The 18,874-nt window shown below is 36.7% G+C and overlaps 1 protein-coding gene across 1 annotated transcript; it reads right to left on the reverse strand.

The window, feature by feature from the left end:
- On the reverse strand, positions 1-16,200 carry Smp_144830 (hypothetical protein; the record flags this gene model as incomplete). Its single annotated transcript, XM_018798715.1, has 7 exons — positions 1-18; positions 51-128; positions 1,387-1,824; positions 3,855-4,427; positions 6,302-6,598; positions 8,137-8,299; positions 16,103-16,200. The coding sequence occupies 7 exons, from the start codon at positions 16,198-16,200 to the stop codon at positions 1-3; spliced, it is 1,665 nt and encodes a 554-aa protein (XP_018653629.1).
- Between the last annotated feature and the right edge of the window lie 2,674 nt (positions 16,201-18,874).

Below are 18,874 nucleotides of genomic sequence, written 5' to 3' on the forward strand. Positions count from 1 at the left end.
TTATGCATTAGAAATGATCTTAAATTGTACAAATGTTAAGAGGCACTTACATTTTTTGATGATGGATTCAATGATGAAGTTGATAGACAATTTTGTTCAATTTCACTTTGAATTCTAGATGGCGATAGCTATCAAAAATAAGAAATTTATTATGAAGACAAATAATTCATTTTTTAATTACAGATATTCATGTATCTGATATTGCAAGTTGAACATTACATATGAAAACTGTTGATGATAACCTAATTAACTAGATTGAAGTAGATCATGAAAGGTCTGAACACTGGACTTCGTGGTTAGAAACCGAACACATATTAACCACTAAGCTATAACATTAAGGTAAGATGTTATACGAGTGTTTCAAATAAATTACACGAAGATAAGTTCGAACCTGGGATTCAATTGTTATAAGTAAATCACTTTGATCATTAAACCACTACTTGTCAAGAGAGTTTTATTCTAAACTAAGAGAACTACTCAGTGCAATGGAATATAGCTATGCAACGATAAATTTTCTATGTAATAATAAAAATAATAGTGACGGGAACAAGTGATACCCCTAAAAATGTCACTGAAAAGAGAAAGATCCTATAATTAAAGGTTTATTGCATGGAAACTGACTAGATCAATTGTAAAGACAAACTATTCGACAAATATCATTGATTATGAACTTGGAATGGTTTTACAGTAGTCGATAAACTTATTGTCGCCAAATATAACATAAGAAAAATACACTAACACACTGTTGAAATACAAACTAACCGTAACATTTTTAAATGTCGCAACGAGAGAAAGAAAGGTGGTTCTTGATAAGGAAATTTCTTTATTTTTAAAAGATGACGACATCAATAGACATTACCATATATATAGGCAGATGTCTTCAGCATAGAGCCTAGCACAGGTGTATGTTGGCTCAAATTATCGAACCATAATTAACATGACGAGATGAAGATCACAAAAGAGAGCAAAATAATGTAATAGCGATGATAAAAAGAAAGACTAAAATCTTAGGAAAGGTATGTATGAGAGGATATTGGGATTCAAGATAATTACCTATAAGAATTATGTAGCGTTTGTGAATAATAATAACACGTTTGCAAAGTGATAATAATAGCAAGAGTGAAAAGTCACGTACTAACTATTACCATGTCAATGCGAATAAGGTAATGCTAATAATATTGGTGTTGACTATCCGTAACCGTAAACTTAACCCTAATCAATATATATGGGATTTCATAAAAATGATCTGTGCTGTTATTATTGAACATAAGCTTAGTAATTCCATGATAAGGATCAACTACATATCACATCATTTATCTAGATTGAGGAGTATTCTTTTTTTCTTAGTTATACAAATATGAGTAATTTGAAACTAGAATGACTCACTTGTAATGCAAGACTATCTTCTGCTTTAGTCATTTGACAAATTTGTCTTAACACTGAATTTGGACTTTTAAATGTACAAAGTCTACCTAATCCAGGAAGCATTAAATCACCATTTGCACGATGGCATATACGACCCCATAGAACTCCATCGAAAGAACTTTCAAACATTGAATCAAAATTATTGTCAATAATGGGAGAGATTGGAATGGAAGCGGTAGCGGTAGTAGTAGTAGTAGTAGTAGTAGTAGTAGTAGTAGTAGTAGTAATAGTTGTAGCAGAGGTAGAACATACTGTAACAGGAATTTGTTTATCTAAAACAGGAACACTAGTTGTCGTTGAGACTGTCTGTACTGTTGTTGCTACTACTCCTGATGTAGTTGACTGTATTTGATTGGTATTATTGACAGGTTCTGTAGAACTACTCTTGCGTATTGTCGACTATACGCAGAAAAGATAAGACAAATAAACAATAAATAAACAACAAATAAATCAGTCTCAAGACTGAATAAATAAACTTATGCTTGGTAAATAAGTCATGACTAAAGTGCCTGACAATTTAGTCAAAGATAAGAACAGAGTTGAAGTATGTAGTGATTAAACATGTTAAACTCGTAATAGTTAATAAACCTGTAACTAAGTGTTAATTTGTGTACTCGGTGAAACGAACCATATTTTGTTATGTACATTGAAAGATGAAAATACTACTGGAATGTTCGTAGTCGAAGAATGACAATCAGTCACACAAAAAAATACTCTTCATACCTCCCTAGGTGATATTTATAATTTAGCATGTTTCGACTTGTACATAAATATTGGTACCTGATGTCGAGAAATTTATTTGTTTATTTATTTATTTAAACACATAAATATTGGTACAAAGGGGCACCAGATATATATGCACCACACAAAAATTGTCATTTCATTTAATTGTGTGAGGGCTGAGATACTGCTCAGGTGCCCAAACTGAAGCAGGTGGTTTTCTAAAGGGACCACACCCGGAGCATTCGACATAAAGGTCTGGTCCACAAGGCAGTGGAGGATCGTGAGGAGATACAGTTTCATGGTAGCCGGTGATCAACGATCGATTCATACGCGATTTGTTCCATCAGGATACTGGAGCCAGCCCATGTGCACCATTGGTTTGTAATCAGGGTTTTCCAACTCCCCTAGGTGAACTTCCGTGTCCACCAACTCGGTTAAAGCACCGGATATTCGCTTTTCGTCCTCTTAATTCGCAAACAATCGTAATGCCACGAGAAGGCAGTGATTAGGACTTCCCTGTCAGAGGCTATATACGTGTGGCCATGTGAGAGCATTTTAAGAGAGAGCGTACTCTCCCCACTCTCGGTCATACCAGGGCATTTGGGGGCAAAATGTAGCAAGTTCAAAATTACCTAACAGTTTAGTGAAATCAGAAAACATAATTTATCATGAACATACCATAAGTAGTAATTGGATGACTAGTAAATGAGAATCTAATCACTTTCTTTTATATTCAATTGACAAGATGATTTATTATTATGAATAGATTTTGTTATTTAGATTTCGTGTAAAACAATTTGTAAAGTTTACAATTTTATAATCGATTTTGTACAATTGTAAATTAAACACATGGTTTTTCATAAAAGAGATTTGTTTATACACTCTCTCCTTCGTTTTTTATTGTTGGTACCAATGTTTCTTTTTCTTAGTTGAAATCATGAGTCAATTGAAGCTAGACCACCATGGAAAACCTGGAAGCACTGGAAGGCCGTTTCGTCCTATCGTGGGACTCCTCAGCAGTGAGCATCCACGATACCGCACTCACGAGATTCGAACCCAGGACCTACCAGTCTCGCGCCAGAGCACTTAATCGATAGACCACTGAGCCGGCATCCAACGGTGTTAATGTCTAACTTCAACCAATCCACGATGTTTGAGCAACCGTTCATCCATTGTCTTCAGTGAGTTAATATCTCTACAACAGACTTGGTTAAACTCCACTGGTCACTTCTTTTTCTGTTGGCTTATTGACAATTTAGTAATGTTTATTTGTCACCTTGTTTTCAGTGATATAAATGGATTGATACACTATATCCGTACATCTAATTAGTTCTTCTTTTTTTCTCACGGTGAATCGAATAAATCTTTTAGTCAAGAACTAAACTCTGTACCTCTGAATTTACTGAAGTTTGTTCACTACTGCCCAACAAGAGTTGATGTTAGGAATATTGGAGCAATTACTTATCATATCACAATTAACTCATGGCGCTGATGTTAATGAATGAGACTAAATGTATAATTCACAGAAATCAGTTATCTTTATTTGGTTATATTTTTATTTCGATGATATTATCAGCAAATGGGTTTTTCATTATGCTATCACGTCATAACTGGGCATCCACTCGGTTACAAGTTATAACATAACGTCATATTCAAGTATTTGGTGATAATAGAGAAAAAATAAATTTCAGTACAAGTTAACCTACTTGATCAAGAGAATTTTGATGCGATCCAAATGAAGTATAAGTAAGTTCCCTAGGAATAGAATTCTTGTTTGAAAGATGATTTGTACAAGAGCTACCAAAGTTAGGATGAATAACTGATTGTGAAACGATATTATTATTATTTTCATGAGTGCGGTTTTTGGTACTGAAAGAATTAGAGATTATTCTGCTAAGGTTATCAGTTGATTCAATAATTGGGTTCAGTGTTACCATTGATGGTTGAGCATGAATTGGTAGGTTGGATGGTAGATAACTTGGTTGTGGGACAGTTGAAGCTGAAATTGTTGAAGAAGGCTGAGGAGCTAGGAGATATTTGTTATTATGATACAATGGATGAACAGGGGTATGGTTAAATGCATTGCAAACAGTTGGTCCAGATGATTGTAACATCGAAGGATTCCCGCTGCCAGGTAAAAATCCATAAAGCGCTTTGTTACCTACATATGACGAATTAATGGTCTCGTTCAATGGAAAATGAAAACGAGTGCCTACAAGTGCACTAGATGAAGAGTTTTGAATGTGTATGGGATTAGATAATGGTTGATTTTGATGGAACTACCGAAAGCAAAAAAATATATACGTATAAGAACAATAACAAAGTTGAATAAATTCAAGCAATACTTATTGCTATGCTATGGTAAAGCCCCAAAATACCTAATACATTATATGAGGAATCTATCAGGTGAGATGAATTCAACATAAATTATACCTTTCGGTTAGTATTTTTGCGTGCTTCATTGGGGATTTTGATCATTAATGAAACTCAACTTTATTCATTTGGGATTCAAATACACTTAAAATAACGTTATTTGGTAATAATGCTGTATAGTTACTTTGTTTTATTTTGGGTTTTCCAGGGCGAAATTCATTTGACTTTTATTAACGTAAGTTATTAACAATCATTGCTTTTCACTTGATGTGACTCACTAACTATAGGTTTATGCACAGCTTTGCGCTAAGTCGTTCGTCTTCATCCTAGTGATAATACCTGACTGTCCAAAGTGAAGTAGGTATAGTTCAAACCTAGAACCAAACAGCTAGAAATCTAGTGCTTTTATCATTCAATAACTGGTCAACTGTTGAGGAATAGAGAGTGAGACTCAAATTTTATTTTGTAACAAACTGTAACTCATATAATCCTGAACAAGTCTACTGGAAAATTTAGTTTGAATTGATTATAGGTAGCAATTGAATGAAATAAGAATAAAGTTGAGCAAGAACATAAACTTATTACAATTCTTTCACTTGTTTATAGCATAAAAACACTTGAATAAACGTCTAGAAAATTCAAACAAATAAATAAGAATAGGTTAAACTAAAAGCTGGTGAGGAATCCTGCAGAATATCCAGTGCATACATTGACCAGAAGTAGATTTTGAGGTAAACGCGTAAGTATTCACTTGTACAGTCTCGTATTCATGGGAGCAAACAATCTCTTCCAATAGCAACTGTACTTTGATAGATGAACATTATAACTTTTGGTCGTGTTATAAAATTATTCTTGTTAAAAATATCGAGTCGACGCAACAAAAACGAATGTGAAAGGCATCACGTATCATAACTGTTAGAATATTAAGATAAGTCTGAAAAAAATTCGCTGAGAACACAATGAAACCTGTGTTTAAATAAATAATTTAGTCAGGGGAACGATCTCGTTACAACTCAATAGAACGACAATGCAATCCAAGCTTCAAATCACAGAATATGAGAAGACAATGCCTAAATAGAGGTGTTTCTTAAGTTTTTGATCTGATCCCACAAGCTGTAGTTTTATATAGTTTCGCAACGTTTAGTGACCCTAGCGCCCATATCATTTTGGACCAGACAGCTTAAAATCGAATCAATTGCAGTTTATAAAAAAATACACTTCATACAATTACCTGAAGGCGAAAGAGAGCAACCAGAAAAACACCATAACAGAAGATTCGAAACAGGGCAAAAAATGTGTACATCCTTAGTTGGCACGAGAAACTAACACACTACACATTATTTAACCGTCTAGTTAGGCTTGCTACAACTAGTTAACGACTAAGAAAATCTAAGAGAAAAATTTACCTGCTATGAAAACTAGAAAGTCATCTATTGTCATTATTCGACCCGATTAGTGAAAGCTCTAAAAACACTGGATTAACGTTTTTATCAGTATTATAGCACCAACCTGGTCAATAAAATGTCAAGAAAGGTTTTACTACTACTACTTGTTTAAGTGTACTAAATGCTCATGGGCAAATATCAACAGACTTTCGGTATACCCTTTCCGAAGAAATATAGTTTTACTATAAGATAGTTCTGGAGAACGATGTGTAGTAACTAGGTGATCTTTGACGAATACTGTGACTATTTCAACTCTATGTTAAGCTCGTGAATACCAGTAGAACTAAAAAATAATAATAAACATTATATTCAATGCGTTATACTCATATAAATACCTGTTGTGCTGGATATGAAGGAACTATGCCGGATAAAAGAACAGGAGTTATAGTACTGACAGTAGTAATGGTAGGAGAACAATTTTGCAAGGTCGATACATTGTGTAACACTAAAGGTTCATTGGATGTTCCAGAGATCTGTTGTTGGTAAATATTTGGCCAAGTAAGAGGATGTGTTCCTGGAATATTTAAATGTTCAGCTGCTGAGAAATAAGGTGGTGGGGATATGAAATTAAATGTAGCTCCCGGTTGGATTTGATTGGTTGGCCAGGTGACCTCATGAACAGCTGTAGTAATCTAGAAATAACAATATTTACGTTGATAATTGATACTTAGTCAGATGGATAAGGTGGATGAGATTAGCGAACACATACACTATCTTGGGGAAAGAAAGAAATTAACGCTTAATTCAGGAAAACTAGGGATGTCTAGACCATATGGAAAGAATATTCAAAAGAAGCATTCTCAATGGATGTTTGGGATATACGTACACGTATAAAATTGTGTAAGTAGTTATTTGAAATCAAATAAATTTCATAAAGCAATCTATGGTCTAAACTTGTAATTTTAAATTGCTCCAGTACTTCACAATGTTAAAACAGTTAAATTGAATAGATTACTCCCAAACATATTCTCCCTCAATAAAACTTACAAATTCCCGATAGCAGTGAAGACATCAATCTTACTGGATATCGGATTCTAGATGCGGTTAAATCTCTACGTCAAATATTCGCTTCAAAACCGTGATTTAGTGGATTTGATGGTTGACTTACCACTGCATAATAAGTTCAAAACCAACTTTACCTATCATGGCATGGAGAACCGAGTAGTACTGTCAACCCTTGAGCAGTAGTCGTAGTTTACAACCTAGTGCGCAAATGTAGAAACGTTTGTCCTAACTGCCAATAGAAACATTATAAGGGTTTTCAACGTGAAAACAAGTATCGACTTGAAATCGACGAGTACAGTGTACACCCATAGAAAAAGATAAAACATAAGTATATACTCCACATGTCATATAATAGCGAATGCCAGAGTCGTTCTTTTATTATAGGAATCAAGCAGAAGATAATATAACGTATAGTTGGTCGTAGTAGTATCGAAGGAAGCTGCTTTGTCGAAATAATTTTCATTCAACGTTAATACTAGTGACAGAAAAACATCAGACATCGTAAGACTAGGACGTGAGTTTTGACGCTTTGCAACGGCACGGGGCAAGGTAGTAAATACTTAATTATATCAAAAATATACTGTAGAAAAGTGACAAATGACAAGGAAATAAAGAGAAGCGAGTGGCGTGAAGAGTTTCGAACCAGGGAACCTACTCTTTGGACAACAGGTGTAAGGTCTAGGACCAACCGGATATTTGCAATGTAAAACTAAGGGAGAAAACTAATAAGACTAAAACTTATAACACTATCAACCAGAAAACAACTAGTGTTTCCGCTGGAACTACTCGATAAATCTGTCCACAGAGAACTGCGTGGTACAGTTATTGTGTACATAAGCTTGAAAAGTAGGGTGAGATGAATAGTTGCCTGAATATGGTGTCGTAATTTCCACACAGCTTCCAAGTATTAATCACAAAAAAAAACAGTAGACCGGATGTTCTAGGATGACTAGTGAGATCCTATAAGTTTGCACTGACAGAAGTGTGATTTTTTCTAAAGTGTCAGTAACAGATCTGTTACATCAAAATGCTCGAGCATTTTAAGTAATGGATGACAATTTACTAGCGGTAGATTCACTTTAAAGTTTTAAAGCATGCTATGCCTCGTTTTTCAAACTAATACATGGATGAACGTAACTAAGTTAAGCTGTCAGAGAAAACTTACGGGAACATGTGAATTGTCAGAAGAAGTTGACGGGGTTGGGGTGGCATCGCGTGGTTCTTGCTTTACATCAGATAATAAAAAATTTCCACGCTGTTCCTGTAGAACAACTTTGGAAACCACTACGTCGTTAGACATTGGAAAGGCAAATTGTAAGTGAAAGTATCTATAAAACTAAGAGCATCCAAAGGTATGCCAGTAAAAAGTCCCAATGGCCTTTAGGGTCAGGCCCAAGGTCGAACGTAATATCGCGCAGCAGTGCGAAAAAATTAAGGTCTTTTCAGAGAAGCATGAAAATTATACGAAACAATTTTAGTCCGGAAATGTCAAATATCCATGCTACTCTGTTTCAGCACTCAAATTGAAAATATTAATCTCTGGGCTATTACTTGGTATCCAAATTACACTCTGGATCACCTATTCTTTAAATTAAGAAACTAGGAATAGCGTCAGAAATTTACGGATAAACCTTTATTATCCGCTATTATGAATCTTGTAAAAGGGTTTTAGCCTTCTTAAATTACGGGAATTTTCTTAGATCAACTTCAAGGGCTTCATGAAACTATGGTCCGTCAGTTAACAGAAGACATTTCCTCACTTAAAATATGATATTCCATCACCCTGAGTCAATAAGTTCGACCGCTAACAGTTAACACATGTACTGTCCGACTAAGTAGGCGTCTTCTCTAGGAATACGAAGAAATCCCGAATCAAGCTGATGAGTAAAATTTTCTTCCTAGCACTCTTATTAACAGCTAGTTCAGGCAACCTACACAAAGCCTTGTCAACTCGGTGAAACTAGTCTTTCTCCCCAGGTTTTAGAGATATCTTAAGATACTGCATATCGAAGCTATCTTTATCATATGAACTATATTTAGCCTATAACTCTGGAACTTGGGCAGCTAAGGCCTATTGTTATATTGATGTTGTGGATGTACCTCATAGAAATCCGTTTGCAGATTACAGACTTTTGGTTCATGCTCCAACCAGAGGGATGCAGTTCAGAATGGATTTTGAGAGACCCGACACTTGAATCGAACTGTAGCGGTAAATAAATCCCCAAAATCAATAGCACTGTATGTAAGACCCATTTTGAAGGTTTCGTGTGTGAAAATCCCTCCATGCATATATTTGCAAGTTGTTCCCAATGGTTTCTTTATTTGTACATTATTTTTAATCTATTTGATGCCATTTGAGATTGTAATGTTTCATTTCATAATAGTTTTCTCATTTTTTCTGTTGCTTTCACTGAGTTTCTATGTTTCTTCCTGAACTGTATCTATGTTGTTTTAGTTGATATTTAATCTTGGCGGCAGCCATATTGATTGTTCCCTCTTTGATTGTGTTGCTTGATTTGACTGGGATCGTGCATTTTGGTTGTAAATTGGAGCACTTTCCCAGAATTCGAAACACTTTGTGTCATAAAGCAACCTCTTGAACGTATTTTTACTTGATCTATCCAGAAAGGATAGAGTAACACTTATTTTTTCGAGCGTCCGATCGATTATTGTGGGAACAATTATTGGTTGAATAACAGTTGTAATATTTGTTTGGAACCGTTGTCGCCCCAATCACCTTGTTCTGACTTCGATTGGGGAGCGCGTTACTACTCTTTTACCCGACAGTTATTCTTCACCCAAACCTAGTTTGAACCTTATAGGTTTGGATTTTATACTGTAAGCGTTCAATATTGGATGCTGAGGTTGGCCAAAGACGAACTTGACCATATGATAGAGTTAGGAATCATTCGACCATCAAACAGCCCATAGGCATCTCCCTTGCACATGGTCCCTAAAAAGGACAGCAACGATTGGAGTCCAACAGGTGACTCGGCGTTTGAATGCTAACACCGTTCCCGATCGTTACCCGTTGCCTCATATTCACGATTTGACAGCTATCTTGAAAGGTACAACTTTCTTTTCTAAAATCGACTTAGTTAAAGCCTATAACGAAATCCCCACGGCTACCAACGTTATTCCGAAAACCGCTATCATCACTCCCTCGGGCTTTAAGAGCTTTTGCTAATGCCTTTCGGCCTATGAAATGCTGCCTAGAATTTCCAAAGGTTCGTAAATGACGACTTTCAAGGTCTCAACATGAGTATGTTGATGACTGCCTCAAAGCAAGTCCGGATAGAGAATCCTATCTCCAGTATCTGGACATTGTTTTCGAACTACTGCAAAAGCACGGCATTACTGCAAATATTCAGAAATGCCAAATCGGAACCGAATCCTTAGATTTCCTAGGACACACTATTGATGCTCAAGGCATCCGACCTCCTGGAAGCAAAGTGGCGGCCATTCTCAATTACCCAGAACCGACCACGATTAAGCAAGTGCGCACTTTTAACGGTCATGTGAGTTTCTACAGACGGTTCGTACCTAAATGCGCGTCCCTTATGAAACCGTTGACCGACCAACTTCGTGGAAATGCAAAATCAATTACTTTAGACGACACCGCTCGAAAAGCATTCTCCAAAATGGAGGAACATATAGCTAAGGCAACCCCGCTTGCACATCAGGACACTCAAGCGCCCATTAGTATCGCCGTAGACGCATCCGACTCAGCAATCGGAGGAGTCTTACGACAATAGGTTAAGCACTCTTGGCAACCTTTAGGATTTTTCTCGAGACGGTTGTTAGACGCGGAATCTAGGTACAGCACGTTCGGTAGAGAACTCCTAGCTATGTATTGTGCTGTGCGACATTTCCAACATCCCATCGAAGGAAGAGAATTCACGCTTTTTACCGATCATAAACCTCTTACCTTCTCCTTAAGTTCATCTTCAGACAAGTACTCACCGCGGGAGTCTCGACAACTCGACTACATTTCGCAGTTTACTTCAGACATACAACACATTTCTGGAGCAAACAATGTAGTCGCAGACGCCTTGTCTCGAATAAGTTCCTTGAACAGTTTCCAAGGAATCGACCTTCTTAAACTCACCCAGTTTCAAAGAGAAGACACTGATCTTCAGCACTAGTTATCCTCGACAACTCTAAAACTGCGTATTAAACAGATGGGAACAGGTAAGGAAACCTTACTATGTGACTCATCCATAGGTAGGGATCGTCAAATAGTACCAAAACATTATTGACGCAACGTCTCCAATACGTTGCATAAACTTTCCCATTCAGCTGTTCGTGCATCCATCAAGCTTATAGCCGAACGGTTTTGCTGGCCTGGTATGTATAGAGACGTGAGGAAGTGGGCACGCTCCTGTGTAAGCTGTCATAAGTCTAAGATGATTAGACACACCAAATGTCCCTTAGGCTCTTTCAAAACTCCTGATGCTCGTTTCGACCATGTTTATCTGGATTTGGTAGGACCCTTACCCGATTCAAATGGATACTCATATCTCTTAACATGCGTAGACCGTTTCACTCGATGGCCAGAAGCAGTAACTATCAAGGACATTGCTGCCGTTGTCTGATTACACTACTAGAAATCCGAACGACTGCACAAGCAAACGGGTTGGTAGAACGCTTTCACCGACAAATAGTAGCTTCCCTATCAGCTGCAAACGTTTCACAATGGAACGACGCCCTTACACTTGTCTTACTAGGTACTCGCAATGCAGTGAAAGCTGACATTGGATACACTGCATCTCAACTCGTTTATGGAACGACACTCTGACTTCCAGGAGACTTCGTGGATCCTTCATCTTCTTCAATGTACATGGATCTAAACTCCTACACGAGCAGGCTTACAAACATAATGCGTTCAGTTAAACCTGTTTCCAATCGACCACAATCAACTGATGTTTTCGTTCAACCTGACTTACGATATAGTACACATGTCTTCGTACGTCGTCACTCACATCGACGACCCCTCGAATCAGCATACGAAGGACCCTTCAAAGTTCTTCAACGTGAACCTAAGTACTATGTAGTCGATAAGAACGGCAGTAATGATAGCATCAGCATCGATCGAATCAAAGCAGCGTATCTAGAAGGAAATCCTATCCACGTCGATTTTCCCTCGGTACAATCAAACGACATGGCTCCTACACTTGTGATTCCACATCCGAAAGCCAGCACGCATGTTGATACTTCGATAGTACCTGAAAATAAACTTGGAACAATGCGTTCTGGAAGATTTCTGAAACATTTAATCGACTATTGCACGTAAGAGACCAGTTAACATTTTGCCTTATCTCGATTTTGCTTTGTACTATATATAATAAAAAAATTTAATATGCTTATACTTATGCATTGATTCTAAAAAAACAATTTTTTCTTGATATGTGTATTTAATTTTTTCTTTACAAAAAAGCCTCAAAAATTGTTCTTTAAAAATCGCTTCTACACTGTTGCAGGTGTATTAGTTTATTTACTTTTTTTGCTCACTTTGTGTTCTTACGCGCGTACGAGTTTATTTCGATATACACTTACATTTTCTTTTTTTCTTTTCCAGAACGGCTTGAAAAGACGATAAAATGAACGATGACGTTTATGAGGAACCAAGATTTTGATTGTACATTGTTTCCTTATTACTATATTGTACATCATGGCCCCTTATATTAACGAAAGACGACCAGACGCTGCTAAACATAGCAAGCTACCAGAAGAGTGTTTACCAACGACAAACTCATTCAGTTAAAACTTTTGGCTAATCACGTTGTAGGGTCCTCACTACCTTATTAGGGGGGTTGATCTGTAGTGGTAAGTAAATTCCCAAAATCAATAGCACTGTAAGTGTTCGAAATTGGATTCTGACCACAATAATTTTAATGAAACTCACCTAGCTGAAGGTGCTCGGTCATACATTCTTACCAGATCACGAGTGGCAACGGCTTGTTATAACCTGCGATCACTAGCCAGTTTAGATCAGTCACTCCCCGATCTATTGATAATCTATCAAATATGTCTTCAATCTCTTCGCTTCTGACTTTTGATTTCAATGGGTGGGCGCGATTCAATTATAGATGTTACAGATAAAGTGTTGTCAAACTACTATACCTGTTGTATCTTCATTACTGAGCCTGACGTGATCTAGTACACCAAACTCAGATATTTGACTAGTCTTTCCAGTCTTGCACGGTGTCTGGACATCCCATGTACCCATATTGAATGCTGCTGTGGTTTTCAGAAAAAGCATTGACCTCGTGATTTCGGAAGAATCTTGGTTTCCCGTATAATATGTCATAGTTTTTTTAAATGTAGATCCTTCAACTCCCAAGGCGAATTTTAAGTGCTCTAAATAATTTTTCTGGTTTTCTTCAGTGTTCGTACTTTCTTGGTATCGAGCGTCTATCAATGTCTGTTAGGGTTCCGGACATTGACTTGTCTGTAATTATCTCCAGCGGAAGTCTCACTCGAATATCTACCGTGTTTAGCGTCCTTTTTTCTCTGTGTAGTTGATTGATGTATCTAATCTACGTTCCGAAAGCCCCCCGCACTTTGTTAAAAACATTTCCCATTCTTGTTTCAACGACTCCCAGTTCACAACAGTTTCTCATGGCGTATGACCTGATAACCACTTTATCACTGACGTCCAAACTCTGTATATTCTGATTTTGTCTGCGTTCATCCATTGGTTGGGATGGTATCGTGGAGTGTAATATAGTTTGGATGCTTCTTCCGAACATCGCTCCAGCAGGGGACTTCCCATTTCTGACGGCAAGCTGTTAAGAATAGCGTGATTACCTGACTTCTCCCCTACTCCTTCCTCTTTCGGTAGTGCTCTTTAGAATGTGTCCACGAAGCGCCCTGCCTGTCCATTTGATTGAGGGCGTTGTGTGGAGAGCGTATATGTACAATTCCATTAATGTTGCAGAAATGCATGAATGATTTTGCAGTGAATTGTGAGTGGTTATCGGTCACCAAGGTCTCCGGAACTCCAAAGCAGCTAGACAGTTCAGATACTTGCTGATTGTTTCACTGGCTATGCGATTAGTCATGGCATAGATTTGTGGCCATTTTGTGATTAAGGAATAGGCCCTCGTGTGTGGTTATGGTGAGCAAATTTTTACACTCATAAGCAACAGGAAATCGTCAATAAACTTCAGATAAAATATGATAATTAGAAGTATTTGAATTGTAGTATAAACTAGTAATCCCAGGAATAACGCAATTTAATCAAGAAGCAATAAATGAGCCCGAACGAGTGTATTGTATTTGGAATTCAAAATCACAACAGTCATCAATACAAAGAAGTGATTGATTTATTTAAACATCACATAAAACCAGCTTCACAAAGAGTTTACCACCATTCAGCTTAGCAAAAAGATATTCAGGTAAGGGTAGTGGATACTAGTGAGTTTCTGGGGCTTCATTTGCCCAGTTGGGTGATCGTCACATAAATAGACGCTACCATTAGTCTTCTTTACTACCACTATAGGTGCAGCCCACTCTGAGAAATTCACTGGTTTAATGACATCCAATTTATGAAGTCGTTCTAGCTGTTTTTCATCCACTGGGAGGGAAGCATATGGTACAGGTCTCTTAGGTCGAAACACCAGCTTTGATCCCCGTCGAAGGGTAAGAACAGCTTTAAAATTAGTACATTCTCCAATGTTATCACTGAATACCATTTTATGTCGTTTTAATAATGCTTCCACTGAGGATTTATCCTCAACTTTCGACACACTGACTTCGTTACAGGTCGAGTTTATAGGACGGTTTGTTCATTTAAACCTTTCTATCCAATTAAGCTCCAGTAAGTCGAGTGATGGACGTTCTGTCAGAAATATTACTCCCTTCTCAGTAAACTCTTTGACTGTGACTTCACAATGAATCTCACCAGCAATGTTTAGAATTACCTCGGATGCACTATGTGCTGATTGATGAGTTGAATATATTCTCGGTCTCCAAATTCTCTCCCTCGTTCTCTGGCTTATAAGTGTTATGTCGGAGGCTGTGTCTAACTGCAAGCGGACATCATACCCATTGATCTTGAGGGAAACATACTTTCTAAGGTTGTGGAGGCTGGTTTTGTAAAAAGCTACCGTTACTTTGGCTGTTCGAGGTTTGAATCTTTTAGAATACACTTTAGGTTGATAGCGTTTCTTGGTTTCGCAATGACTTTTTTGTGTCCTCTTCTAGAACACGTAGTACAGCGATGATTTTAAAAACGGACAAAAACCTTTTGAAATGCCAATCGCCTAATAACCAGCATTGGAATGATGGTTCGCTTCTGTCATTACTATGATTCTGCTTATTAGAACCTTGTAAGACTTTTCTCTCGACAGCATTGACGTGGAGGAACCGGTTAGTGTTCTCTACCATCGAGGTATCATGCTTCAAATTCACTAACCTTTGGCATTCGGTAGTTACTTCCTGCTATTGGGATAATGTTCAAGCTTGTTTAGGATTCTTGTTTGGGTGTCATCATGATCAGATGGACGCAGGCTACACACAAATACTAGGCATTTAAACTGGAAGACAACTTGAACCTCTAACAGTCTCAGTTCACAATTCCTACATGTTTCACCCAGTCAGCTCCTGGTTCATTCGTTATCTTCAAGCATTGATAACTAATGTTAAATAGAGATGACTGTTCTCCAAAGATTTGTGACAGGATTTAAATTTAACATATAAGTATAACTCAAGCACTTAGTTTACTTCACCAAAATATCAGCTAAAACTTCTCTATATAGGACATCCTAACTCAATTCACTGTCACGTTTTTTAAAATACGGATTTGAAACAAAGAACGAAAGGTGAAACTAAAGTTACTGGATCGAGCAACGAGGAAAGGATTGGTGGAACTATTCCATGAGCCATTAGCTTTTATCTCATTCACTACAAAATTAAAAGTATCAAGATATGTGTTTCATTTTACACTAGGGCATACTGAATAGATTATGAATACGTAGAAAGGTCTCTCGTAGTAAATGATTGGTTTTACAGTTTGTTAATGTACACGAATTTCGTCAGGCTGAAAACTGCCTTCGAATTTGCACCACTAATCTCTGTCACCTAAAATCATGAGTTAACCACTTCATCGAATGACTCATGAAAACTACATTAACATAAACCATATATCGACTGTATCATTTATTTGAGTTTTATCTAAACCGAAAAGATCTATTACAAGCATAGCTTTTATTATTATGGCAGTCATTAAAGAAGTGAATCTTCATCTCTGCAGGAACTGTAGAAGGTTTGAGTTCCACAATGACCACTAGTTTTATAAGTATCGTACATTTCTCTTTTAGACGATTGTTGACTAGCATAAAACTAGTTCATAGAATTCACGCAAATTACCAACGACTAGCTATTCTATAAAACTTGACTACTATTCTCCTATAAATATAACGTTCAAGTATACAAAATCATTTATTAAAACAAACAAAACCCTTAACTAACTAAAACACAGTAGTCTGCAAGTATTCTAAATTGTTTAGTGACGACTTTGTATATAGTATGCTTTTTGTATTCTTTTTAAGGAATATGAAAATACCATTAAGGAGATAAAAGCTTTTCTGAAAAGATTCAGTGGGACAATAATACCAGCTAATTAGAACAAATTCTGTGAAACCCTTTTACTTTTTTATTGTAAATAATAACAATGATAAATGTTGATTGAAGAAGTACTGATAAACAATGAAAGCCTTTTTGGGACATTGTTTTCCTTAGTTCAAAATCTGTACATTATTAATATTTAGTTGTATGCCTTCCCTATCCCGTTAATCATAAGCACTAGATTAATATGTGAACTACCGTCATGTTTTGTTCTATTCCATTACTTGCTTTACTTACGACTGTTACTCCCAATGGAGCATAGGCCGCCTACCAGCATTCTCCAACCCACTCTGTCCTGGGCTTTCCTTTCTAGTTCTATCCAGTTTTTGTTCTTTCTTCTCATGTCTGTCTCCATTTCTCAGCCTAATGTGTTCTTTGGTCTTCTTCTTCTCCTTTGACCTTCAGAATTCCATATGAGTTTTATTCCATATTCATTGTATTTTGACTTGATCCTTGCATTCTATTTTCTGTACTCTAATCACGTAGTTGGTTAAAATTCTTTCTCATACATTATGCTTTGAAGGTTCAGTTATTCATATATTTATTCGTTTATCTTCCTGAGATGGATAAATTAGATAAAGATTGAGCATCGAATTTTCTGCTATAGTCGTTTGTTCTCTTCGTTTACCAACTAATCAAGTCATTAGTCAGTCATAGGATAGTTTCTTTTCTGTCTGACCTCAAAGCAGCTGAGTTGCCAAGTCAAACTCACGATTTGCGGTCTTAACGTTGCACCGAGTAACTTGACTCATGAAGAGTGTATACTAATTCGAGGTAAATCTCTTTCCCTCTCTTTACAATGTTAAAGTGCAGAATTACAGGAAAAACACAAGGTTATAACAATGATGATGAATACAGTTCAAGATTTATTAAACTAAGTTTTCCTTTCAAGATTTTAAGCATGAAAATATAACTGATTCTTGACTTTGCAGTAGGATTTTTCATTTCTTTTATGTACTTCACTGACAAAGGTTGTTTACGATGGATCAACCAACAAATTGAGGTAAAGCATAAAGCCTTATCGAAATTATTTATTAGTACGATCATAACATTTATAGGATATATGTTATAGTGACTTTGCTTCGTTAATCAATCAACTTGATAACCGTCAGTATATAAATGCTCAACGGCGTTTGAATTTAGGAGGCAATAAGAAGGGCGATTACAGTTTATTAACAGATAGCAAACATAACAAAGTTACAAGCACATCCAGTGAATTTGGAACAGAGAGGCTAATGTATGTGTGTGAGCGAATACAAGGGTAAATTTATACTCAAACTGAATCAAGATGTAGCAAGGCAGGAAAAGGCTATTAATAGGATTCGAGCACATAATATACATGGGAAAGAGAATGATTCATCGAGCGATATTCAAGCGATTAACACTTAAGCTAGAGAGATATGTGTATAGGCTGTCATATGTGATCAAGAGTACACATTTATACAGACAATGACAGTAATCACAATGATACGAATAAATAGACGAATTCACTTAGTATTGTTTGTTTGAATCTTCCCATTCTTATTTAGGACTGCAACGGGTCAGTCTCTAATTGGCATATGTGCATACTGTGCGTATTGCCTCGATATAGCCTTAGTTCACAATCACTATAAGCAAAGATGGATAGTGATTGTGAACTAAGGCTATATCGAGGCAATACGCACAGTATGCACACTCGTATATCATTCGAAATAATAAAAAGAATAATCTCTACGTATGTTATTTGTATTATTTAGGAATATGCCTTTTTTATATAAGAGATAATGATAGGGTAGTGAACAACAACACGGGTGGGGACTGTTATATCCTAGCGAAGACATAGGTACGGGTAACTCCCAGGACCTATTAATGGACGACTATTCTATATATATTCTTATTGTTTAACTATTGAGTAACTAGATTGTATATATCTATATTCATCTTATTATAAGGTTCATTTTGACATATGAGTTATTAATGTACGATTTACTGTCCCTAAATTATATTCAGTTTATTGAATATTGTCTCCCACGTTCACAGCCACATTTGGCTTGATCCTGTACAAATGATATTTTCTATTTGACGGTGTAATGCCGTCTGTCTGTCTGGTACATAAACCAAGTATGCTTGAAATAAATGATTCGCATAGATTCCCATAGCAGAAGCTACGATTGCTGTTCTGGACTTAATTGGAAGGGCTAGGCGGACAAGAGGCCAATAAGGACGCTAGATTGCTCATACCAGTTGAACGTCATTGATTTGTCACAGCGTTAAGGTCGGGAAAGTTGATTTCC

The sequence above is a fragment of the Schistosoma mansoni genome, chromosome 7, assembly GCF_000237925.1.
Source record: "Schistosoma mansoni strain Puerto Rico chromosome 7, complete genome".
Lineage (NCBI taxonomy): Eukaryota > Metazoa > Platyhelminthes > Trematoda > Strigeidida > Schistosomatidae > Schistosoma > Schistosoma mansoni.